A 26851-nucleotide genomic window follows, 5' to 3' on the forward strand; every position below is an offset into this window, starting at 1 on the left:
CTACTATAGCTCTAATGCTAAGTATGACTCTCACATCAGGTCCCTAGTAGCACAACATAACTCGAGTTAAACACTGTACTGCTACTATAGCTCTAATGCTAACTGTGTTTCACATCAGGGCCCTAACAGCACAACATACCTTGAGTTAGAGTCATAGTAGCACAACATTGTTCTGCTACTATAGCTCTAATGCTAACAATGTTGTGCTACTATGGCTCTAATACAAATTATGTTGTGCTGCTAGGGCCCTGATGTGAAACACTGTACTGCTACTATAGCTCTAATGTTAATTATGTAGTGCTGCTATGACTATAATTCAAATTATGTTGGCCAACTATGACTCTAATTTTAAATATGTTGTGCTGCTAGGGCCCTGATTCGAAACACTTTGCTGCTACTGTAGCTCTAATGCTAACTGTGCTTCATGTCAGGGCCCTAGCAGCACAACATAGTTCTGCAACTATAGCTCTAATGCTAATTACACAGTGCTGCCATGACTATAATTCAGATTATGTTGCCCAACTATCACTCTAATTCAAATTACGTTGTGCTTCTATCACTCTAAATCAAAGTATGTTGTGCTGCTAGGGCCCTGATGTAAAACACTATTGTGACGCCATGGCCCAATTTCAAATTATGTTGTTCCACTGAAGCGCTCATGTATATTAGGTTGTGCTGCTAGGGCGCTAATGGGAAACACAGTTGTGCTGCCATTGCACTAGTTCAAAAGATGTGCAAATATGGTTCTAATTTAAATTATTATTGTGCTGCTATGGCCCTGGTGTGAAACACTGTTCTGCAACTATAGCTCTAATGCTAATTACAGTGCTATTATGACTATAATTCAGATTATGTTGCACTGCTATATAGCCCTGATGTGAAACACCGTTAGCATTAGAGCTATAGGAGCAGAACAGTGTATCACACCAGGGCCCTAGTAGCACAACATTATTTGAATTGGAGTCATAGTAGCACAACAGTTAGCAGAACAATGGTGTGCTACTATGACTCCAATTCAAATAATGCTGTGCTGCTATGGTTCTAATTCAAATTATGTTGTGCTGCTAGGACCCTGATGGGAAACACGGTTGTGTGACTATGGCCCTAATTCAAAAGATGATGTGCAAATATAGCTCAAAATTAAATTATGTTGTGCTGTTCTGCAAATATAGCTCTAATGCTAATTATGCAATGCTGCCATGAATATAATTTAAATGATGCTGTACTACTGTATCTCTAATGCTAAGGTTTGTTTACTTACCTCGTTATACAAAAGGTCATAGTCAGCGGGCGGGGAGAATTGCAGCCCCCGCAAAGAAGACCGCTCTTTGTATGAAAAAATGGGTGGCTCTTAAAAGAGCCGTTGGTTTTTATCTTAAAGACGGCGATAACACGCTTTACTTTGAGCTGGTGTACTTGGTGACGGCCTTTGTGCCCTCGGACACGGCATGCTTTGCAAGTTCACCGGGAAGCAACAGGCGCACGGCGGTCTGGATTTCCCTGGAAGTGATGGTGGACCGCTTGTTGTAGTGAGCGAGACGAGAAGACTCACCGGCGATGCGCTCGAAAATGTCGTTTACGAAGGAATTCATGATGCCCATAGCCTTAGAAGAAATGCCGGTATCAGGGTGCACCTGCTTCAGAACCTTGTACACGTAGATAGCGTAGCTCTCCTTCCTTGACTTTCTGCGCTTCTTGCCTCCTTTGCCGGCCGTCTTCGTGACAGCCTTCTTGGAGCCCTTCTTGGGCGCGGTCTTTGCTGGATCAGTAGGCATAATGCTGCTTCTCGAGGAAACTGCGAGAGAATGAAAAAGGACCGCCTCGCCGCCTCTCTATTTACAGACCTGCATTGTAATTACGTACAAGGGAAAGGAGTCGTATTATTGGTCACAAATCCAAACCTCATCATACAAGGCTCCGCCCTCCTCCCATCCTCTCCCGTTCCCTCTCCCCCGCCCCTGAGCTACTCTTTGTTTCCCTGCCCGCCGTTTTGTGCGCGCACACGCACAGACAAATATGAAGTATATATATATATATATATATATAAATAAAAGAGAGAGACTTTGAGACAAAACTGTAGTGCTTGTGCAACATTTTACCTTATTAGAATATATCTATAATTATTACAAATTCCATTAGTCACATACACTTGAGAAAATAGTTATTTCCTCCCCTTCTCCGCCACACACACACACACACACACACACACACACACACAGTAAAAGAAACAATAGCTCATTTTGTAATATTTGGGTGGCTCTTAAAAGAGCCGTTGTGTTCACGTTATTTGGTAGGTAAGCGTTTAACCGCCGAAGCCGTAAAGAGTGCGTCCCTGGCGTTTCAGGGCATACACCACATCCATAGCGGTGACGGTCTTTCTCTTCGCATGCTCAGTGTATGTGACTGCATCGCGGATGACGTTCTCCAAGAACACCTTCAGTACACCTCGAGTCTCCTCGTAGATCAGACCGGATATACGTTTAACACCACCACGGCGAGCCAGACGGCGGATAGCCGGCTTAGTGATACCCTGGATGTTATCGCGCAGAACCTTACGATGGCGTTTAGCGCCTCCTTTACCGAGTCCCTTGCCACCCTTGCCTCTTCCAGACATGGTGCTGCTCTCACAAAGTCAAGCTGCTCAATAAAGAAGCCCCGCGCAATGCCCGCCTATTTATTCTCTCTCCACAGGACCTAGTTGAGAACAGGCGAGGGGGCGGACCTAAAACCAACGATCACACAAAACAATGTCTTCAAAGCGAAACGCCACAGCCGTTAACATGCTAGAGTCTTGTACTTCCTCAGGCTTTTTGTCCACACAAACATAGTGATATAGAAATAGTAATAGTCATGTAGTGGAATTGATTTAATTTGGTTTTTGCTCACAGCATGGTACACTCAATGCAGTTCAACACACAAATATTTAAATTGAGAATTATAATTAGAAAAACTGTTTTGACTCAGTTGCAATTTTTATTCCAGTAGAAGTATAAATCAAATTGCAGTTCTTGTTGCATTAAGTAGGCTTATATCATTATGAGGAATGCAAAATATTGCACACACTATGCTTTCAGTTACTTACACACTGTGCCACTACTGACCAAAAAGGTGTAAACCTGATGGGGGACAAAATATTGAGCTACTGTACATATGCAATTAAAAGGTTTTCGCATATCCCAACTCATCTGGAAGCTGGGGTCAGAGCGCAGGGTCAGCCATGGTACAGCGCCCCTGGAGCTGATAGGGCTAAGTGCCGTAAAAAAGAGTGCGTCCCTGGCGTTTCAGGGCATACACCACATCCATAGCGGTGACAGTCTTTCTCTTCGCATGCTCGGTGTATGTGACTGCATCGCGGATGACGTTCTGCAAGAACACCTTCAGTACACCACGAGTCTCCCCGTAGATCAGACCGGATATATGTTTATACGGTGGTGTTAAACGCCTTGCTCAAGGGCTCAACCAGTGCCTTGCTCAAGGGCTCAACAGTGGTAGCTTGGCAGTGCTGGGGCTTGAACCGCTGACCTTGTGATCAGTAACCCAGAGCCCTAACCACTGGACTACCACTGCCCTGCTTACACCACTACCAGTAGTAGTAGTAGTAGCGTTAATCTTGTACTATACTTTTCAACACACAAGAAATATAGCATGACTATTGTAGGAATGGCCCATGATTATTATTAATATTAACAAGCATTATTCTCATTTATATTAATGTGGTACTATTTGCATTAGCAGTAGTAGCAATAGTAGTAGTCGTATTAGTAGTAGAAGTAGTAGTAGTAGTAGTAGTAGTAGTCAGTTATCCATACATCTCTCACATAGGCCAGGAGATTATGGTAATATTTGCATCAAGCATCAGAATGAGTGAGCATTGTGTGTACCTACATGGGCTGTAGAACATTGAGTAAATATATGTATATTATTTATCCAATTCAATAGGACGAAGTTTCAGAGACAGATGATGCTTCAGATACACAGTCACTTCTACAGCACCAATATTTTGATGGCACCTTAAAAAAGGGAAAAATGTTCCTTTATTGAGAAAACATATATGCAGATGCAAATACGGGTGCAGGAACAGGAACTCACAAATCATTCGTGAACATCATTCCACCACAGCAGGAGCTGACAAGCTGAGCAAACCCAGTGCTCAATCTGCACTAGTGTCCAGAAGTATATGGACAGGGCCACACACTTTGTCTAGGAGTGTGTGCATCTTTTACCTATGCTGCAAAATATGCAGTAAGGTCTCTATGTATTTGGACAGTGTCACGCTGACTTGTACAGACTGTCAATCAAACTATTATTCTAGAACTTAGCGCATCACGACACATTTTCCCTATTCTTAACTCATTCCTCAACTTACTAAGAATAATTATTAGGATCATGGTTGTTAGTAGTAGTAGTAGATGTAGTAGAAGAATTGGGTCTGAGATGAGATCAGAACAAACAAACATACACGAATTACACTTAAAGAAAAAAAAAAAAAGAAGAAAAAAAAAAAAAGACCAAAAACACTTTATACTAGTGTTTAAGGGTATACAGGGATATTTCTAATAAAGGCAGAGTTCGGTGGACGTTGTAGAGCTTGACTGCCATCGTGTGGCAATGTTTACATGTTGCAGAAAAATGTAGATTAAAGAAATTGATGCTCACATCATTTTGTGTGATTATTGTGTATGGAACAGCCATTTACTCTAAGGTTTCGCATTAAAAGTTTGAGATGAGATCAGAAAAAACAAACACACAAACAAACAAACAACATTCACAAATTAAACCTTAAAAAATTAGTCCAAAAACATTTCATACTAGTGTTTAAGGGTATACAGGGTTTCTTCCTAAAATGAACTGTGAGTCCCTTTTTGTCTCGCTTCGTGTTTATCTAATAGGCCAGTAGAACACGTCATATATATCAAATTGCACTAGTGCCCATAACTATAGTCACAAGTTCCTAGATCATTTGAATATTTGTGTGCGTGTGTTTGTTTGTTTGTTTTTTATTTCTTGCTCTTCCCAAATCTCTTCTTTTGTCCAATGTTGCACAATATCCTGGAAAGTGTCGGTATATTTGTACTGTGTTACAATTTGAAGAGAGAAACAGAGTGAGAGTCAATAATGTCACATTAGAATAACATGTCTCTCTCTCTCTCTCTCTCTCTCTCTCTCTCTCTCTCTCTCTCTCTCTCTCTCTCTCTCTCTCGCTCTCTCTCTCTCATTTCAGCAAGTTGTTTGTTGAATTTAGCTGAGCTTATACTACAGTTAGCCCTGTCAACAGCTTGGCATCAGCACACATCTCTGTAACTGGACCCTGGACTTGCTTGAACACCTTCACCTCCTCCAGTCCCACACTCAGGGATGCGTATTGTACCCTTACTTATATTCACTTTTCCACTAATGAGTGCTTACCTGCCAAGGCCTTAGAAAGCATCATCAAGTTTGCTGATGACACCACGAATGGTAGGCCTGATCAGAGGTAAAGATGAGACGACTTTCAGGGAGGAGATCCAGCGCCTAGTAATTCACACCAACAGAGATGTTGTGGAGTGTGAATTCAGCCTCAAGTTACTTCAAGTCCTTATCTTCGAGGATCTCACCTGGTCACTGAACTCTTCTCTCTACTTCGCACATCCATGACTTTAGTACCACTCATATTACATCACTTCAATACCAGAAACTTTTTAAATGCGTTTCTTGCACATCCTTTCTGAACTGCTGCTATATTGCTCCTTTGCAGAACACTTTTTCTTTTTCTTTACATTTTTGCTACTCTTCAATTTTGTTCAATTTGTCTTGTCACAACAGGTTCACTGGCGGAGCTATTATGTGTTTTATGGATTGTCCTGCACTGACTTGTGTTGTCTTGCACTGTCTTATGTTGTCTTTGCACTGTTTGCACCAGGTTGCACACATGCACTTTATGTGGCAAGGACACTTAGCAGCCCTGTGTGTTCTGTTTCTGGAATTGTTGTTTAATGTAGCATCAGGGCTGGGATGCGAAGGTTCCGTTGTCTCATTTCACTGTGTACTGCGTCAGCTATATATGGTTGGAATGACAATAAAAGCTTCTTGACCTGACCTCTTGACTTGTCTCAACAACGCCTGTGATTGCTGAGGACACTTTAAAAGTCCTGTCTGTGCTACAGGATACTGGAGAACTTCTACAGCTGTACCATTTCTGTGTGGTACAGCAACTGCACTGCTCCAGGCCCTATAAAATAAAATGGAAAATGAAAATCTCCCAATGAATCATTGGCACTCAGCTCCCCATCTTGGAGAACATTCACAAGAAACACTGTCTGGAAAGGTCAAGTCAAGTCAAGTCAAGTTTATTTGTATAGCGCTTTTCACAACAGACATTGTCTCAAAGCAGCTTTACAGAAAACAACAGTGAAGGTGAATGGTGTGCGTTTGTCCCTGATGAGCAAGCCGTGGCGACAGTGGCAAGGAAAAACTCCCTTAGATGATATGAGGAAGAAACCTTGAGAGGAACCAGACTCAAAGGGGAACCCATCCTCATATGGGTGACATTAAGAGTTTGATCATAAATCTTTCAACAATACAGAACAATTTGTGATCATCATAGATCCAGCATCAGCTTCTCCATGCCAGGGCCTTTAAACACTCGGCATCTACTTCTCCATGATCATCCATAGGTCCATAATCTTCACGAGGTGGGACGTGACTGGAGCTGGCCAAACCTCAGGATGCCTCGGGATGGGGAGAGAGAGAGAAGCAGTGGAGAGGAATTAGCGTAGCTGCTGTTCATGATATTAACAGCACAAATTGATAATGTGCATGTGATCATGTATTCTGGAGCACAAGGTTATGATGTGATGTGTGTGATGTGTGTGATGTGTAGGCTTTGCTAAAAAGATATGTTTTTAATCTACACTTAAACTGGGAGAGTGTATCTGAACCCCGAACACTGTCAGGAAGACTATTCCAGAGTTTAGGAGCTAAATGTGAAAATGCTCTACCGCCTTTAGTGGACTTTGCTATTCTAGGAACTACTAGAAGCCCAGAGTTTTGAGATCTCAGGGAGCGTGGCGGATTGTAGCGTGTTAAGAGACTGGATAGATACATGGGAGCCAAACCATTTAGTGCTTTATAAGTGAGTAGCAGTAGTTTGTAGTCTATTCGAAACTTAACAGGAAGCCAATGTAGGGACGATAAGATTGGGGTTATATGATCGTATTTTCTTGACCTAGTAAGAACTCTTGCTGCTGCATTCTGAACTAACTGAAGCTTGTTTATTAATGACGCAGGACATCCACCTAGTAATGCATTACAGTAGTCTATTCTGGAGGTCATAAACGCATGGACGAGCTTCTCTGCATCAGATATAGACAACATGTTTCTTAACTTAGAAATATTTCTAAGGTGAAAGAAGGCTGTTTTTGTAACTTGATTGATGTGATTTTTAAAAGATAAGTTGCTGTCTAAAATAACTCCCAGGTCTTTTACCGTTGAACTAGTAGTTACAGAACAAAGGGCGCAGCAGTTGTCTGTGCAGAGCTCACAAGATCATCAAGGACCCTTCACATCCCAGTCACAAACTGTTTAACCTCCATCCATCAAGATCGAGATACAGAAACATACGCACCAGAACCAGCAGGATCAGGGACAGCTTTATTTCCATCCACCATCACCACACTGAACTCTACACTACACCGTTAGATCACTGTATAAGCACTGTATATGTAAATGTTACATATTGTTTTTTGTATACTCCGCATTCTCTACACATATTGTGCCTCACTTCCATCTGCACTACTATTATATTTATGTGTATCTGTATATACCTTACTGTACATCCTGCCACATTCATGTATATACAGATATATATTTCTATCTATCTAACGAACCTCTGAGCAGATGCTAAATGCATTCTCTTAGCTCTGTACATGTATCTTGCACAATGACAATAAAGTCAACAATAAATCTAATCTAAAATATAATATAAAATTACACTAGTGTCCATGAGTACTTGGAGAGGGCCACTATTCATTCATTTCATTGTGTTGCTGTTGGTATTGCACATTTTCCCACACAAATACATATACACATATACATGTGTGTGTGTGTGTGTGTGTGTGGAAATATATGCACATATATGGTTTGGACATATATGCACGACAACGAAAGAGAACATACATACAGTGCTTTAAATTCATGTTATGTCAAATTGTTCCTAACGCATAAAAACATGTTTAAATGGTCAGAATCGTAGTCAGCATACTAAAGTTATATGTGAGAGAATTAATACTATGATGAATGCAATTTATTGTTTTGTTTGTTTTTTTGTCTCCCTTAGAATACAAACGAGAACACGAGAATGGGAGGTGACACTTTGGCCACAAGATGGCAGTCACGCTCCGTGCAGAACAGCAAGCGACCTTCTTTTTGCATTTATTATTATTATTAATATTATTACTGTAGCCAAGAATTAAAATAATCTATAATAAAATACACAAAATGCTCAGCGACAGAGCCACAAAATCAGAGGTTTGCCGAAGCACTCCATTCGAATAACTAGTTATATATATATATATATATATATATATATAAAATCATTTGTTTAAAACAACCACGGTATAGACTTGCTCGTTTTACTGAAACAATGAGGTGGCTCTTAAAAGAGCCTTTGTGTATACTGGACAGAGTTATTGTTTAAGCGCGCTCTCCGCGAATACGGCGGGCCAGCTGAATGTCCTTGGGCATGATGGTCACTCTCTTGGCGTGGATGGCGCACAGGTTGGTGTCCTCGAACAGGCCGACCAAGTATGCCTCGCTCGCCTCCTGCAAAGCCATTACAGCGGAGCTCTGGAAACGCAAGTCAGTCTTGAAGTCTTGAGCAATTTCTCTCACCAGGCGCTGGAAGGGCAGCTTGCGGATGAGCAGCTCAGTAGACTTCTGATAGCGACGGATCTCTCTCAAAGCCACGGTGCCGGGCCTGTAACGGTGAGGCTTCTTCACGCCGCCGGTAGCAGGCGCGCTCTTGCGAGCAGCCTTGGTGGCGAGCTGCTTCCTGGGCGCCTTGCCACCAGTGGATTTACGGGCAGTCTGCTTAGTTCTTGCCATAGCGTTGAGCTGTGCACTTCGCGGAAGAAAAACAGAATGAAAAGCGCTAGCAAACGCTGGCTTTTTAAGCCTGAACGACGCCTCGCGTTCATTGGGCGTCTCGAAACCTCTCGTCTTGCATTGGATCGATCGCTATACGTCACTCGACGATTATTGGCTTAGACCTAGTCAGCGCCACAGTTTGAACACCCCACCCCACCCTCCCTCCCTCCCTCGGCTCTCTTGCACAGCACTGTTTTCCTCTGTTCTATAGTTACACAAAGACGGCCGTCGCAATTTAGAAAAAAATTAAAAATACTTCGTTATATTTATGCTTCTAAGTCACTAATGAGAATGGCATGATTAGTAGACTATTCCAATGGGCCCTATTAAATGTGATTCTCTTGGGTGCAACTTTCTAGAATGAATACAATTATATACACAAAGTAACAAACTTGCACTTTTTGAGTCAAAGTGGGTGGCTCTTAAAAGAGCCTTTGGGTACTGACAAACACAGCATTGGACGACTTTACTTGGTCTTGACAGCCTTCTCAGTCTTCTTAGGCAGAAGTACAGCCTGAATATTAGGCAGCACACCACCCTGAGCGATGGTCACTCCGCCGAGCAGTTTGTTCAGCTCCTCATCGTTACGCACGGCGAGTTGCAAGTGTCGGGGAATGATACGAGTCTTCTTGTTATCACGGGCAGCGTTACCAGCCAACTCCAGAATCTCAGCGGTCAGATACTCCAGCACAGCCGCCAGGTAAACGGGAGCGCCGGCACCGACGCGCTCAGCGTAGTTGCCTTTACGCAGAAGCCTGTGCACACGGCCTACAGGAAACTGCAGTCCTGCCCTGGATGAGCGAGTCTTGGCCTTGGCCCTGGCTTTGCCACCGGTTTTGCCTCTTCCACTCATTTTGCTGTAGATCAGATTTGTTCAAGGAACAAGTCGATAATAGTGAACGCTTCGCGCTGAAAACTCAGTGATATAGGCAACACAGCCACTCTCTCATTGGCTTAGAACACCATGTGATCAACATCCAATCACAAATGCACAAATGGTGACATTCATTCAGCCTCAGCCTAACAACCCCCCCCACACACACACACCTCCCCTTCCCTAATAGTCTCTGTGTGTGTGTGTGTGTGTGTGTGTGTGTGTGTGTGTGTGTGACTGAGGATTGAGCGCGCGCTCATGGGAGACACAGGTATCAGGAAACAACATTCATGTGAAATGTGTACAACGACACATATATCATATAATCATAAGCATCTCTATAACTACTACATAGTTTGCGTATCCATATGTCATAAATCCCTATCTTGTATTCGCGTTCACTTTCATCATGGGAGGATTCAAAATGTTGCTCTTTGGGGGAAAATATAGGTGGCTCTTAAAAGAGCCGTTTAGTTAAGGTAGAGATGAAATAAACAAACAAACATGTTTACTTCTTCTTGGGCGCTGTCTTTTTCGCCTTTGCAGCCTTGGGCTTCGCCGCTTTGGGCTTCACGGTCTTTGCTTTCTTGGGGCTCTTGGCTGCTTTTTTAGGAGTCGCCGGCTTTTTCGCTTTCTTCGGGCTCTTGGTGGCTTTTTTAGCAGCCGCTGCGGGCTTCTTTGCCTTCTTCGGGGACTTCTTGGCGGCGGCAACAGGTTTCTTGGCCGCCACCTTCTTGGGCTTCTTCGCCGCGGCGGGTTTCTTCGCCTTAACAGCGACGGGCTTCTTCGCCTTAGTTGCGGTCTTCTTTGCGGGCTTCTTGGCTTCGGTCTGCTTCTTGTTTAGCTTGAAAGAGCCAGACGCGCCGGTCCCTTTGGTCTGTAGAAGAGTTCCCTTCAACACGAGACCCTTGACAGCGAGCTTGACGCGGGAGTTGTTCTTCTCCACGTCGTATCCGCCGGCGGCCAAGGCTTTCTTCAGGGCGGCGAGCGACACACCGCTCCTCTCCTTGGACGAGGAAACCGCTTTGACGATGAGCTCGCCGACGCTGGGGCCGGCTTTCTTGGCCCTCGACGCTGCTTTCTTTTTCGGCGCTTTAGCCGGCGCGGCGGCGGGCGCGGGAGCAACTTCTGCCATCTCTCTAGTATCTGTAGTATCTCAGTGCGAGTCAGACTCTGTATACGCTGTGTAACACACAGAAACCTCCCGCCCCTCTGCTGGTGGGCCGGTCTTAAAACCGAGCATGAGAACGTTGTAGACTCAACCGGGCAGCCGCCGCTTCCGCGACACGCTCGCGAGTGTGTTTTCTCGCAGCGTTTCTCGTCGTAAATAAGACGCCGAAGACAAGATCCCGCGCGAATATGCACACATTTCGCGCGTACGGGCTTGCAAGTGTTCCGCGAGGCCCGTCATGGCCGAATAGAGAGCAGTGGTCGCTCTCGTTTTGCACGGAAGTGCACCGCGCGCCTGGCGCTCGAGCCGGCGCTCGGCGCATTTTGTGCAGAGTGCAGTGTAAAAAGGGGTGAGTTACATCCATGTCGGCGGAACAGCGTGTGTTTCACGTGAACGGCGAGCCTTGTCAATGTGTCTGACGCATTGGCAGTGTGTGAATGCTGTGCGTAGTATTGGGAACGCTGGCTCTTGTGGGCTGTGTGAAGCACGTGTTAGTGTATGGAGCAGGTGTGCAAACTCCCCGTGTGCCTCCCGCAGCCGGACTCCCTATATCTTTGTCATCGTCTGGTCTTCGCCACTAGGCCTGGCGTGCCTCGTGCATGGCCCCGTGCTCTAGTAGTCCCAGGCCGACAGGTGTGCCTCGTTGCCCGCTTAACCCTAATTCCGATCAGGTCAGGCTGTGCTAACCCTAATTCGAACAGTGCCAACCCTAACACTAACTCCATGTCATTCAGGCTGCGCCAACCCTAACTCTATGTCATTCAGGCTGTGCTAACCCTAATTCGAACAGTGGCAACCCTAACCCTAACTCCATGTCACTCAAGGCTGCGCTAACCCTAATTAGAACAGTGCCAACCCTAACCCTAACTTCATGTCTTTCAGGCTGCGCTAACCCTAATTCGAACAGTCCCAACCCTAACCCTAACTCCATGTCACTCAGGCTGCGCTAACCCTAATTCGAACAGTGCCAACCCTAACCCTAACTCCATGTCACTCAGGCTGCGCTAACCCTAATTAGAACAGTCCCAACCCTAACCCTAACTCCATGTCATTCAGGCTGCGCTAACCCTAATTCGAACAGCACTAACCCTTACCCTGTTCCATTCAGGCCGCTCTAACCCTCAATTGAAAAGTGGTAATCCTAACCCTACCTTTGTGCTGCACTAAGCCAAACTCAAATTAAGTTGTTCTGCTATGGCCTTAATGTGAAACACTGTTGTACTACTACAGCTCTAAAGCTAACTATGTAGTCTTACTATGACTCCAATTCAAAAGATGTTGTGCTACTATGGCAGTAATATAAATTATGTCGTGCGGCCATGGCCCAAATTCAAATTATGTTGTTTTACTATAGCCCTAATTCAGATTCTGTTGTGCTACTATGCCTCTGAATGGAAGTATGTTGTGCTGCTATGGCCCTGATGTGGATCAATGTTCTTCAACTATAGCTCTAATGATAATTCTGTTGCGCTACTATGATTCTAATTAAAAATTTTTTGGCCAACTATGGCTCTAAGTCAAATGATGGCGTGCTACTGTAGTTCCAATTTAAAATATGTTGTGCTGCTAGGGCCTTGATGTCAAACACTTTTGTGCTACAGTAGCTCTAATGCTAATAATGTAGTGCTGATGTGACTCTAATTAAAATTATGTTAGCCAACTATGACTCTAATTCGAATTATGTTGTGCTACTATGGCTCTAATTCAAATAATGTTGTGCTGCTATGGCCCTAGTGGGAAACACTGTTCTGCTACTGTGGCTCAAATTCAATTCATGCTGTGCTGTCCTGGCCCTGATGTAAAACACTGATGTGCCACTGTAGCTCTAATGCTAATTATGTAACGCCGATATGACTCCAATACTAATCATGTGGGCCAACTATGGGTCTAAGTTAATATATGTTGTGCCTCTAGGGCCCTAATATGAAACACTGTACTGCTACTATAGCTCTAATGCTAACTGTGATTCACGTCACGGACCTACCAGCACAACATAGGTAGCATTATAGCCATAGTAGCAGAACAATGTTGTGCTACTATGACTTTAATTCAAATTCGGTTGTGCTGCTAGGGCCCTGATGTGAAACACTGTGCTGCCACTACAGCTCTAGTGCTAATTATGTTGTGCTACTATGACTCTAATCCAAATGATGCTCTGCTACTATGGCTCTAATTCAAATCATGTTGTGCTGTTATGGCCCTAGTGGGAAACACTGTTCCGCTACTGTGGCCCAAATTCAATTCATGCTGTGCTGTCCTGGCCCTGATGTTAAACACTGATGTGCCACTGTAGCTCTAATGCTAACTATGTAATGCTGATATGACTCCAATACAAATCATGTGGGCCAACTATGGGTTGGCCCTAGTAGCACAACACAATTTGAATTAAAGTCATAGTAGCACAACATTGTTCTACTACTGTAGCTCTAATGCTAACTATGTTGTGCTACTATGGCTCTAATACAAATTATGTTATGCTGCTAGGGCCCTGATGTGAAACACTGTACTGCTACTATAGCTCTAATGCTAATTATGTAGTGCTGCTATAACTATAATTCAACTTATGTTGGCCAACTATGACTCTAATTCAAATTACGTTGTGCTACCATGGCTCTAATTTGAAATATGTTGTGCCTCTAGGACCCCGAAGTAAAACAATGTGCTGCTACTATAGCCCTAATGCTAATTGTGTAGTGCTGCTATGACTCTAAGTCAATTTATGTGGGCCAACTATGGCTCTGAGTCAAATTATGTTGGCCAACTATGGCTCTAATTTCAATTTTGTTTTGCTGCTATGGCCCTAGTGGGAAACACTGTTCCGCTACTGTGGCCCAATTTCAAATAATGTTGTGCTGTCCTGGCCCTGATGTAAAACACTGTTGTGCTACTGTAGCTCTAATGCTAAATATGTAGTGCTGATATGACTCTAATACAATGTACAGTGTGCTACTATGCCTCTCTTTCAAATTATGGTGTGCTGCGAGGGACCCTAGCCCTGATGTGGCTACGGGGCTACAGGGCCCTGGTGTGAAACATCAGGGACCTAGCAGCACAACATAACTTGAGTTAGAGTCAAAGTTAGCATTAGAGCTATAGTAGCAGAACAATGTTGTGCTACTATGACTCTAACTCGAGTTATGTTGTGCTACTAGGGCCCTGATGTGAAACACTGTACTGCTACTATAGCGCTAATGCTAACTGTGTTTCACATCAGGGCCCTAGCAGCACAACATAATTTGTATTATAGCCATAGTAGCACAACATAGTTAGCATTAGAGCTATAGTAGCAGAACAACCCTAATTCGAACAGTGCTAACCCTAACTCCATGTCACTCAGGCTGCGCTAACCCTAATTCGAACAGTGCCAACCCCAACCCTAACCCTAACTCCATGTCATTCGGGCTGCGCTAACCCTAATTCGAACAGTGCCAACCCTAACCCTAAACCTAACTCCATGTCACTGAGGCTGCGCTAACCCTAATTCGAACAGTGCCAACCCTAACCCTAACCCCAACTCCATGTCACTCAGGCTGCGCTAACCCTAATTCGGACAATGCCAACCCTAACCCTAACTCCATGTCACTCGGGCTGCGCTAACCCTAATTCGAACAGTCCCAACCCTAACCCTAACTCCATGTCACTCAGGCTGCGCCAACCCTAATTCGAACAGTGCCAACCCTAACCCTAATTCCATGTCACTCAGGCTGCCCTAACCCTAATTCGAACAGTGCCAACCCTAACCCTAATTCCATGTCACTCAGGCTGCCCTAAGCCTAATTCAAACAGTGCTAACTCTAACCCTAATTCCAATCAGGTCAGGCTGCACTAACCGTAATTCGAACAGTGCCAACCCTAACCCTAATTCCATGTCACTCAGGCTGCTTTAACCCTAATTCGAACAGCACTAACCCTTACCCTGTTCCATTCAGGCCGCTCTAACCCTCAATTGAAAAGTGGTAACCCTAACGCTGAATACCTTTGTGCTGCACTAAGCCAAACTCAAATTAAGTTGTTCTGCTATGGCCTTAATGTGAAACACTGTTGTACTACTACAGCTCTAAAGCTAACTATGTAGTCTTACTATGACTCCAATTCAAAAGATGTTGTGCCACTATGGCAGTAATAGAAATTATGTCGTGCGGCCATGGCCCAAATTCAAATTATGTTGTTTTACTATAGCCCTAATTTAGATTCTGTTGTGCTACTATGCCTCTGAATGGAAGTATGTTGTGCTGCTATGGCCCTGATGTGGATCAATGTTCTTCAACTATAGCTCTAATGCTAATTCAGTTGCGCTACTTTGATTCTAATTCAGATTATTTTGGCCAACTATGGCTCTAGGTCAAATGATGGTGTGCTACTGTAGTTCCAATTTAAAATATGTTGTGCTGCTAGGGCCTTGATGTCAAACACTGTTGTGCTACAGTAGCTCTAATGCTAATTATGTAGTGCTGATGTGACTCTAATTAAAATTATGTTAGCCAACTATGACTCTAATTCAAATTATGTTGTGCTACTATGGCTCTAATTCAAATAATGGCGGCTGCTATGGCCCTAGTGGGAAACACTGTTCCGCTACTGTGGCCCAAAATCAATTTATGCTGTGCTGTCCTGGCCCTGATGTTAAACACTGATGTGCCACTGTAGCTCTGATGCTAATTATGTAACGCCGATATGACTCCAATACAAATCATGTGGGCCAACTATGGCTCTAAGTTAATATATGTTGTGCCTCTACGGCCCTGATGTGAAACACTGTGCTGCTACTATAGCTCTTTAGCTAATTATGTAGTGCTGCTATGACTCTGTTAATTTAATTGGGCCAACTATGGGTCTAATTAAAATTATGTTGTGCTGCTAGGGCCCTGATGTGAATCACTGTGCTGCTACTGTAGCTCTAATGCTAACTGTGTTTCACATCAGAGCCCTAGCAGCACAACATAATTTGAATCAGAGCCATAGTAGCAAAACATAGGTAGCATTAGAACTACAGTAGCAGAACAATGTTGTGCTACTATGACTTTAATTCAAATTGTGTTGTGCTGCTAGGGCCCTGATGTGGAACACTGAGCTGCTACTACAGCTCTAGTGCTAATTATGTCATGCTACTATGACTTTAATCCAAATGATCTTGGCCAACTGTGCTGTCATGGCCCTAGTGGGAAACACTGTTCCGCTACTGTGGCCCAAATTCAATTTATGTTGTGCTGTTATGGCCCTAGTGGGAAACACTGTTCCGCCAATGTAGCTCTAATAAAAAATATGTAGTACTGATATGGCTCTAATTCAAAGTACGTTGTGCTACTATGGCTCTCATTCAAATTATGGTGTGCTGCTAGGGACCCCAGCCCTGATGTGGCTACAGGGCCCTGGTGTGAAACACTATACTGCTACTATAGCTCTAATGCTAACTGTGTTTCACATCAGGGCCCTAGCAGCACAACATAACTTGAGTTAGAGTCATAGTAGCACAACATTGGTTTGCTACTATAGCTCTAACGCTAACTATGTTGTGCTACTATTGCTCTAATTGAAATTATGTTGTGCTGCTAGGGCCCTGATGTGAAACACTGTGCTGCTACTGTAGCTCTAATGCTAACTGTGTTTCTCGTCAGGGCCCTAGCAGCACAACATAGGTAGCATTAGAGCTACAGTAGCAGAACAATGTTGTGCTACTATGACTTTAATTCAAATTGTGTTGTGCTAATAGGGCCCTGATGTGGAACACTGTGCTGCTACTACAGCTCTAGTGCTAACTATGATGTGCTACTCTGACTCTAATCCAAATTATCTTGGCCAACGATGGCTCTAAGTCAAATTATGCTCTGCTACCATGGCTCTAATTCAAATCATGTTGTGCTATTATGGCCCTAGTGGGAAACACTGTTCCGCCAATGTAGCTCTAATGAAAATTATGTAGTACTGATATGGCTCTAATTCAAAGTACGTTGTGCTACAATGGCTCTCATTCAAATTATGGTGTGCTGCTAGGGACCCCAGCCCTGATGTGGCTACAGGGCACTGGTGTAAAACACTATACTGCTACTATAGCTCTAATGCTAACTGTGTTTCACATCAGGGCCCTAACAGCACAACATACCTTGAGTTAGAGTCATAGTAGCATGTTCTATGAACATTGTTCTACTACTATAGCTCTAATGCTAACTATGTTGTGCTAATATGGGTCTAATACAAATTATGTTGTGCTGCTAGGGCCCTGATGTTAAACACTGTACTGCTACTATAGCTCTAATGCTAATTATGTAGTGCTGCTATAACTATAATTCAACTTATGTTGGCCAACTATGACTCTAATTCAAATTACGTTGTGCTACCATGGCTCTAATTTGAAATATGTTGTGCCTCTAGGGCCCTGATGTAAAACACTGTGCTGCTACTATAGCCCTAATGCTAATTATGTAATGCCGATATGACTCCAATACAAATCATGTGGGCCAACTATGGCTCTAAGTTAATATATGTTGTGCCTCTAGGGCCCTGATGTGAAACACTGTGCTGCTACTATAGCTCTAATGCTAATTGTGTAGTGCTGCTATGACTCTAAGTCAATTTATGTGGGCCAACTATGGCTCTGAGTCAAATTATGTTGGCCAACTATGGCTCTAATTTCAATTTTGTTTTGCTGCTATGGCCCTAGTGGGAAACACTGTTCCGCTACTGTGGCCCAATTTCAAATAATGTTGTGCTGTCCTGGCCCTGATGTAAAACACTGTTGTGCTACTGTAGCTCTAATGCTAATTATGTAGTGCTGATATGACTCTAATTAAAAGTACAGTGTGCTACTATGCCTCTCATTTAAATTATGGTGTGCTGCGAGGGACCCTAGCCCTGATGTGGCTACAGGGCTACAGGGCCCTGGTGTGAAACATCAGGGACCTAGCAGCACAACATAACTTGAGTTAGAGTCATAGTTAGCATTAGAGCTATAGTAGCAGAACAATGTTGTGCTACTATGACTCTAACTCGAGTTATGTTGTGCTACTAGGGCCCTGATGTGAAACACTGTACTGCAAATATAGCTCTAATGCTAACTGTGTTTCACATCAGGGCCCTAGCAGCACAACATAATTTGTATTATAGCCATAGTAGCACAACATAGTTAGCATTAGAGCTATAGTAGCAGAACAACCCTAATTCGAACAGTGCTAACCCTAACTCCATGTCACTCAGGCTGTGCTAACCCTAATTCGAACAGTGCTAACCCTAACCCTAACTCCAGATCATTCAGGCTGTGCTAACCCTAATTCGAACAGTGCCAACCCTAACCCTAACTCCATGTCACTCAGGCTGCGCTAACCCTAATTTGAACAGTGCCAACCCTAACCCTAACTCCATGTCACTCAGGCTGCGCTAACCCTAATTCGAACAGTGCCAACCCTAACCCTAACTCCATGTCACTCAGGCTGCGCTAACCCTAATTCGAACAGTGCCAACCCTAACCCTAACTCCATGTCACTCAGGCTGCACTAACCCTAATTCGAACAGTGCCAACCCTAACCCTAACTCCATGTCACTCAGGCTGCGCTAACCCTAATTCGAACAGTGCCAACCCTAACCCTAACTCCATGTCACTCAGGCTGCGCTAATCCTAATTTGAACAGTGCCAACCCTAACCCTAACTCCATGTCACTCAGGCTGCGCTAACCCTAATTTGAACAGTGCCACCCCTAACTCCAGGTCACTCAGGCTGCGCTAACCCTAATTCGAATAGTGCCAACCCTAACCATAACCCTAACTCCATGTCACTCAGGCGGCGCTAACCCTAATTCGAAGAGTGCAACCCCAACCCTAACTCCATGTCATTCAGGCTGCACTAACCCTAATTCGAACAGTGCCAACCCTAACCCTAATTCCATGTCACTCAGGCTGCTTTACCCCTAATTCGAACAGTACCAACCCTAACCCTGTTCCATTCAGGCCGCTCTAACCCTCAATTGAAAAGTGGTAATCCTAACCCTACCTTTGTGCTGCACTAAGCCAAACTCAAATTAAGTTGTGCTGCTATGGCCTTAATGTGAAACACTGTTGTACTACTACAGCTCTAAAGCTAACTATGTAGTCTTACTATGACTCTAATTCAAAAGATGTTGTGCCACTATGGCAGTAATAGAAATTATGTCGTGCGGCCATGGCCCAAATTCAAATTAGGTTGTTTTACTATAGCCCTAATTCAGATTCTGTTGTGCTACTATGCCTCTGAATGGAAGTATGTTGTGCTGCTATGGCTCTGATGTGGATCAATGTTCTTCAACTATAGCTCTAATGCAAATTCTGTTGCGCTACTATAATTCTAATTCAAATTATTTTGGCCAACTATGGCTCTAGGTCAAATGATGGCGTGCTACTGTAGTTCCAATTTAAAATATGTTGTGCTGCTAGGGCCTTGATGTCAAACACTGTTGTGCTACAGTAGCTCTAATGCTAATTATGTAGTGCTGATGTGACTCTAATTAAAATGATGTTAGCCAACTATGACTCTAATTCAAATTATGTTGTGCTACTATGGCTCAAATTCAATTCATGCTGTGCTGTCCTGGCCCTGATGTAAAACACTGATGTGCCACTGTAGCTCTAATGCTAATTATGTAACGCTGATATGACTCCAATACTAATCATGTGGGCCAACTATGGCTCTAAGTTAATATATGTTGTGCCTCTAGGGCCCTAATATGAAACACTGTACTGCTACTATAGCTCTAATGCTAACTGTGATTCACATCAGGGACCTACCAGCACAACATGATTCGAATTAGAGCCATAGTAGCACAACATAGGTAGCATGATAGATAGATAGATACACAGCAACGAAATGCAGTTTGGCATCTACCAGAAGTGCAAAACTTAGCAGTCGTGCAAAAGTGCAGATAAACATCTAGCATATTTACAGTGCAGATAACTATCTAGCATATTTACAGCAAGTGGTATATATGAAAGTATATACAGTGAATAAATATAAAGGCTATTTCAGTGCAGAGATGTGTGGACATTCAGAAGTACAGTGAATAAATATAGAGGTGTACAGTAATTAAGAAAATGTGCAGAAATGAAAGGTTACAGATCACAAGATTATGGCATTAAGGAGTAGCAAGCTGAATAAACAGTCTACTATATATATATATATATATATATATATATATATATATATATATATATATATATATATATATATATATATATATATATATACATACATTGTATACACAAATGAATGTTAAATGTTGGGCAGAATGTACAGTAATGATAAAGATTAATTAAGCAAATAATAAAATGATTAAAATTGTTGTTACTTTTATATATTCTTTATTTTATTATATAATTTAAAATTTTATAATAGCTATCCTTTTTTTTATATATATGTAGAATATTGTTAGATACAAAATACATTACTAAAACTTTCTTTCGGCTTCTCCCATTAGGGGGCGCCACAGCGGATCATCCGCATGTTTGATTTGGCACATGTTTTTACACTGGATGTCCTTCCTAACACAACCCTCCCCATTTATCCGGGCTTGGGACCGGCACTAAGGCTTGTGCAACCCTAATGGCCTAAAGACCACCAGGGAACCTACAAGATTTATTACTAGATTTATTATTATTATTATTATTATTATTATTATTATTATTATTATTATTATTATTATTATTATCATAATAATAATAATAATAATAATAATAATAATAATAATAATAATAATAATAATAATAATTATTATTATTATTATTATTATTAGAAAGATGATTATATTGATAATAACAGACTCTTGTACAATTTAAGTGTAATTTTAATCAGTCTTTTACTTCATTATTTATTTTTTACAAAACATTTTACTTTTACTCATTATTTTTTTCCCCCATAAATATCTGTACTTTCTACTTCTTACATTTTCAAAAACAGACTCGTTACTTTAATTTTATTCCATCTGGTGAAAAGTGTTGAACACATGAAGAAAGGCAGGTGAAAAAAGGCATGGAAGCCGAGACACCAGCTGAAATCAATCAGTAATTAGAAAGCAGTCCTGCCCCGTGTCAGTGAAAATCAATATCAGCTGCTTCAGTCCCAACTAATGGCCTGTATAAAGATGTCTCATTACCAAGGTGTCACACAAGAAACATCTCATGATGGGTAAAAGTGAAGAGCTCTCTCAAGACCTTCACAACCTTATTGTTGCAAAACATACTATTAGCATTGGTTACAGAAGGATTTCTAAACTTCTGAATGTTCCAGCGAGAACTGTTAGGATCATAATCCAGAAGTAGAAAGAACATCATCTCACCATAAAGCAGCCATGACCAGGTGCTCCTCACAAGATTTCAGACAGAGGAGCAAAAAGAATATCAAAAGAGTTGTCCAAGAGCCAAGGACCACTTGTGGAGAGCTTCAGAAAGACCTGGAATTAGCAGCTACAACTGTTTAAAAGAAAAGTGCCTGCTGCCAAAGAAGGGAGACCTGACGCAGCTGAAGAACTGGCGCCCAGTGTCACTACTGTACTGTACTGTACTGTATAGGTATGTTGTTCTCTATTTCCAATATGAAGTATGTAAAAGTAGGAACTCTTAATCTAAATGCTGCTAGAGCTGGTCAGAAAAGAATGGTGTTGTTTGAGTTTATAAAGCTGAAACGGATTGATGTCATGTTTATTCAGGAATCACACAGGGATCATAAAACTGAAGTGGATTGGATGTTCTCTACTAGTGGAGGAGTAGCAATACTCTTTTCAAAACACTTTCTACCAACCTCTTACAAAATGGAAGAAATAGTTAAAGGGCACATTTTAAAAGTACAAGCAAAATTCGAAAACACAGAAATGAATTTTTGTTATGTACCTACGAAGGGGCAGAAAAAAATCCTCTTTCTAAACAAAATCAGCTCCACTTTAAAAAACATCAATTCAGAAGGTTTTTTGTTTCTAGGTGGGGATTTTAATTGCACTGAAGATGATAAACTGGATAGGAATCACATAGAACCACATATTAGCTCTCAAAAAACACCTGTACAGCTGATCAGAACTTCTTATTTGTGTGACATTTGGAGGAACATGAATACTAAGACCAGGCAGTAAACATGGCCCACAGCAGGGATAATGTTTTATCTATGGAGAGACTCGATAGATTCTATGTATTCAGTTTTCATGCAAATCGTTTTAAAGACTGTAAAATCGTCCCGCAATGGAAAAACTAGAAAACTACAACCCCAAATCAGAAAAAGTTGGGACAGTATGGAAAACGCAAATAAAAAAAGAAAGTAGTGATTTCTAAATTTACTTTGACTTGTATTTCATTGCAGACAATATGAACACAAAATATTTCATGTTTTGTTTGGTCAACTTCATGTCATGTGTAAATATACATCATTTCCTGTCATTCAGACCTGCAACACATTCCAAAAAAAGTTCATGGAAATCCAGGAAGAGAGAAAAAAAGGAAAGGAAAATGGTGCACTTATGGTTCTACCACACAGATGAAGAACAGAAAATGATCCAGGTTCAGAAGAAACAAGGGGCTCACCAGTCTCCATCAATGTTGAGCTCCTAGCTGATGGTAGAAACGATTCTAATTCCAGAGCTCCGAGAACTCCTCATCCAGCATCAAAGAGAGATGTCAAACAAATTAGGAAGAGGGAACAAAGGGAGGGAAAAAAAAAAACAACCATGTGAAGACAAGGCAGGAAAATAATAATTGCAGTAAATTCCCATTTACACACATTAATATTTCTAATTATAAATTTCAATGTAATAATGTTTAAAATGCATCAACACATTTACTGACACTCAATTGTATAACACTAAATTGTTCCTTTTATCTAAATAATTGCTTAATTTATCTGTGAGCATTCAATCCGCCTATAGCTGATATCAGAGCATGAGACTGCATGGTTAGCAGAACACCACATGACCTATGTTACACACACCACACTAATACGATTGGCAATCTACATGAACACTAAAGCAGCAAATCAACTGTTCATTTATCACTTCACTCAGATGTTTAAACATTTCAGAGGAATTATCCACAGTATGATTTTAAAATGTCTGACTTCACAAAAGACTGAACAATACACAACCCATAACTCAATAAGGTTGTCTTAGCACAAAAAAAGTAAAAAACTAACACCAAGAAAGAGAAATGGTATTAAATAATACCAGATGAACTAAGGGAAATCGCTTTCACAAAGTCATCAGCTTGGGTTTTCATTTAGTTTTTTTTTTCCTTTTTAGTACTGCTAATGGCATGCATCTTTTTTTCTGTTCAAGGCTCCTCCCCCTCTGATCAGCACCAATGATGACGAAGAACAATCATTAAGGGCGGAGCTACTCTTAATTATTTAATCTCATAAATATTTCTGGTTTGTGACATTTACTAATTTCTTTTGGCAATATTTGATTCCCTAAACCCTAAAATAATATATTTAAAATATGATTTTAAATTATTGTGCATTTGTATAATTCTTCTCTTTTTTGGTTTTGATACGGTTCTTATGACCTTCGTTACACTAGCAACAAGTACACGCTTGTAAAGAGGAATGCCTGTCAAGAGGACCACATCTATGTGATGAGACTGTTTGTTGCCTAGTAATGTCAGAAATCTATCTAAACCCACCCACTTCTCCAGAAGAAGCAATTGAACTTACATATTATTTTAGAGTTGTATTTATGTACAACCCATTTATTTATTACAATTTATTAATTTCCAGTTTTAGGTGCAATTGCATCATTCAGACAGAAATATTAGTGGATTCAATTCATGAGGGGGGGGGGGGGGGGTGCCACAGCTTCATATAAAAAAGCCATGACAGAGTGGAAAGACTTTATTGGGAAGTAATATATTGGTGATTACTGGGAAGTAGTAGGGGTAAATGTTAAAGTCAATTCAGTGAGTTTAACTCTTTTTTTGTGTGTGTTTGGGGGGTCTTTATACAGAAGACTTGTATGTTTTTTGTTCTTTTTTCTTGGGCATCTCTGGTACAAGTTGTTTTGTAGTTTTATTACAGTGTCAGATTCTCATGTTGATTGTGATTCCGTGTTCAGCAATGGCAACACATGTACTGTTTTATGTTACAGTAAGTTCAGTATTTTGAGAAGCAGTAAAGTAAGCTTTGTTTTGTGCATGGTAACTATTCTGTGGAAGAAGACAGGTTTTCATTTGAATAAATAATTTTTGACTCTGAATGCATGGTCTTGATTTTAGTTTATATAACCGTGTTTTAAGTTTAAATGCTTTACTCATTTTAAGACAGATTACCTTATGACAAATCCTAAATTATGAAGAATCATCTTGTTTAATAGCTCTGGTTTTAAGATCTTTTTACACAAATTAAGAAAAGCAAACTCTTAAAAAAAAAAAAAAGGAATGAACAACTTAGTTTTAAGTAAATGACACTAAATATACTGCTTCAAATAAGTATTTTAATCCTTTTTTTTTAAAACACTTTGCTATTTTCTAAAGGCTAGGTATGTTTTCTTATTTTAAGAAATCTTATCAAGTGTAATTATCTTACTGCATTATTACATTGCAGCGCCGACGCTGAAAAGATATCATGCAGCCCGGACCTGCATAAAGCTCAATGGGGAAAAGCCTCAGACATTGAGCAATTTTAAGGTACCACATAGTTTAAACAATTCAAGCCTTTACAAAATTAAACTAACTGTAAATATGTCTTAATTACCTTGTCCCTCCATAGTGCTGATCTTCTCCACCTGCAGTGCTCATCCGCTTCACCTGCCCTTCTGTATTACTCATGGGCTCCACCAGCATGTTCTTGTCTCTTCCACCTGTGGACCTCCTCTGGGTTGCTTGTGTTCTCCAATGGATCACAGGGTGTGAGACGCAGCGTCATCAGCTTATCATCATTGCCACTGGAATCCTGGTTCCATCCTCTGCAAGTTGAACAAGTGTTTTGCTTACTTAAAACAGGTGCAGTTTAAACTCATGGTTAATCTCTATGTTTTAAATGTTAATCTGTTTAAATCATACAGTCAAATTCTGTGGGTTCGTGGATGCCAAATTGCAAATGTGGTAAGCTGGAACTTGACATGCATGTGTTGTGCTCTTCCCAACATTCCCAAAAGCTTGCTCTCTTTTGGGGACTGAATAAGGAAATAGTTTAAGAGATGGTTCACTCTAAAACTACATTTCAGTCATCAACGACTGATGAATATGAAAATAAAGGACAAATCGTCATAGTTCTTCATCAGCAAATTTTGTGCAATTACTTTTAATCCTCACAATACTATGCAGATAAAACTGTGACAGTGGACAGAATATATCTAAAATATATTTTGGAGACATGTTGTAGTTTGCCAAATATTAGAAAATGGTTTGAGGAAGTGCTGTTTGGCCGTGTCTAAAGCTAAATTAATATTTAAAAAGTTGAATTGTATTAAGAGACCCAGTATTGTGCTAACACACTCTGTCTTGGTTATATAAAAATGGAAACCTCTCCTAAGTTTCCACTGTCAAGGAGGTTAGGAGTTTAAGGCGATGAATTCAAGTTTTAGGGGGGAGCCGTCCCTTTAAGATTTAAACGTTGATGCAAATCTTTGCCATACTTAACACAAGTTGTGAACTGTGACTTTAAGAATGCAGTGCTGCATCTTACCTTCACGAAGGTATTCATAAAGTGAACCCATCTTCTGAAGGTAGTCCTGGGCATAGGTGGAGAGTGTGCAGCGAGGGGTTAATATTTCACACTTGACTTCATTCTTTTTGGTCTTCTTGCAAAGAAGCAGAACAGGCTTGTATCCAATGGCATGGAGTTTCTCAAGCTGCAATCACAACATTGTGTATTTGCTGTTTAAGTAACAGAAAAACAACAGCAAAAAAGCTAAACATATTAGTTATTAAGAATGTATTACATTATTGCTGAAGCATCCAGGTCAATGCGATTCAGGATTTTTAACTTCATGGTGAATAACCAAGTATGTGCAAACAGGAAAGGCTCCTCCAGCCCCATCACCAAAAAAGCCCAGCACCATCTCTACTTCCTGAGAGCACTTAGAAAAGCTCCTCCATCTCCCCCCATCCTGACCACGTTCTACAGAGGGACCATTGAGAGCATCCTGAGCAGCTGCATCACTGCCTGGTTTGGGAACTGCACAGTCTCGGAGCGCAAGACCCCACTAAGGATAGTGAGGACCGCTGAGAAGATCATCGGAGTCTCTCTCCCCTCTATCATGGACATTTACACCACACGCTGCATCCGCAAAGCAAACAGCATTGTGGACAACCACACACACACACTTTTTACTCTCCTACCATCAGGGACAGAGGGGTTGAATTGAAATCCATTGGGGTCTCCCCACGCAGGTTCGAATCCTGCCGACTACGATTTGCTTCCTGTTCACGTTTCCTATTAATTACCCCGATAAAGTTAGTTTACAGGGTGTTGTGTTAATAGGGCTTCCAGTTTAAGTAGGGGATGATAGAAAATTTTGTAGTAGTTGTGGCTGAGTGGTTAAGGTGATTGACTTGAAATCCATTGGGGTCTCCCTGCGCAGGTTCAAATCTTGCTGACTACGATTCGCTTCCTGTTTACGTTTCCTTTTAATTACACCGATCCAGTTAGTTTACAGGTTGTTGTGTTAATAGGGCTTCCAGATTAAGTAGGGGCTGATCAAGACTTGTGTAGTAGTTGTGGCCGAGTGGTTAAAGAAATGGACTAAAAA

General features: G+C 41.6%; 5 protein-coding genes, 1 long non-coding RNA gene and 1 pseudogene across 31 annotated transcripts in view; 1 reads left to right on the forward strand and 6 right to left on the reverse strand.

Annotated features, from left to right (window-relative positions):
- LOC310738044 (uncharacterized protein) overlaps positions 1-26851 on the forward strand; it is a 387632-nt gene that overhangs the window by 58144 nt on the left and 302637 nt on the right. The window lies entirely within an intron of this gene.
- LOC310738319 overlaps positions 1-26851 on the reverse strand; it is a 66066-nt gene that overhangs the window by 32230 nt on the left and 6985 nt on the right. The window lies entirely within an intron of this gene.
- On the reverse strand, positions 1344-1784 carry LOC310738236 (histone H2B pseudogene; annotated as a pseudogene). Its single transcript has one exon. The product of its transcript is annotated as a histone H2B pseudogene (transcript).
- On the reverse strand, positions 2303-2614 carry LOC310738268 (histone H4; the record flags this gene model as incomplete). The annotated part of the gene is made up of 1 exon (XM_083563252.1): positions 2303-2614. The coding sequence occupies one exon, from the start codon at positions 2612-2614 to the stop codon at positions 2303-2305; it is 312 nt and encodes a 103-aa protein (XP_083419378.1).
- Positions 8626-9089, reverse strand: LOC310738195 (histone H3.2). Its single transcript, XM_083563199.1, has one exon. The coding sequence runs from the start codon at positions 9079-9081 to the stop codon at positions 8671-8673; it is 411 nt and encodes a 136-aa protein (XP_083419325.1). The 5' UTR covers positions 9082-9089; the 3' UTR covers positions 8626-8670.
- LOC310738202 (histone H2A) lies at positions 9538-10031 on the reverse strand. The gene has a single exon (XM_083563205.1). The coding sequence runs from the start codon at positions 9974-9976 to the stop codon at positions 9590-9592; it is 387 nt and encodes a 128-aa protein (XP_083419331.1). The 5' UTR covers positions 9977-10031; the 3' UTR covers positions 9538-9589.
- Positions 10506-11197, reverse strand: LOC310738157 (histone H1-like; the record flags this gene model as incomplete). The annotated part of the gene is made up of 1 exon (XM_083563152.1): positions 10506-11197. The coding sequence occupies exon 1, from the start codon at positions 11130-11132 to the stop codon at positions 10506-10508; it is 627 nt and encodes a 208-aa protein (XP_083419278.1). The 5' UTR covers positions 11133-11197.

The sequence above is a fragment of the Silurus aristotelis genome, assembly GCF_946808225.1.
Source record: "Silurus aristotelis genome assembly, chromosome: 15".
Lineage (NCBI taxonomy): Eukaryota > Metazoa > Chordata > Actinopteri > Siluriformes > Siluridae > Silurus > Silurus aristotelis.

Coding starts and splice junctions, on each gene's coding strand:
- LOC310738195 (XM_083563199.1), bottom strand. CDS start 9,081: ATGGCAAGAACTAAGCAGACTGCCCGTAAATCCACTGGTGGCAAGGCG.
- LOC310738202 (XM_083563205.1), bottom strand. CDS start 9,976: ATGAGTGGAAGAGGCAAAACCGGTGGCAAAGCCAGGGCCAAGGCCAAG.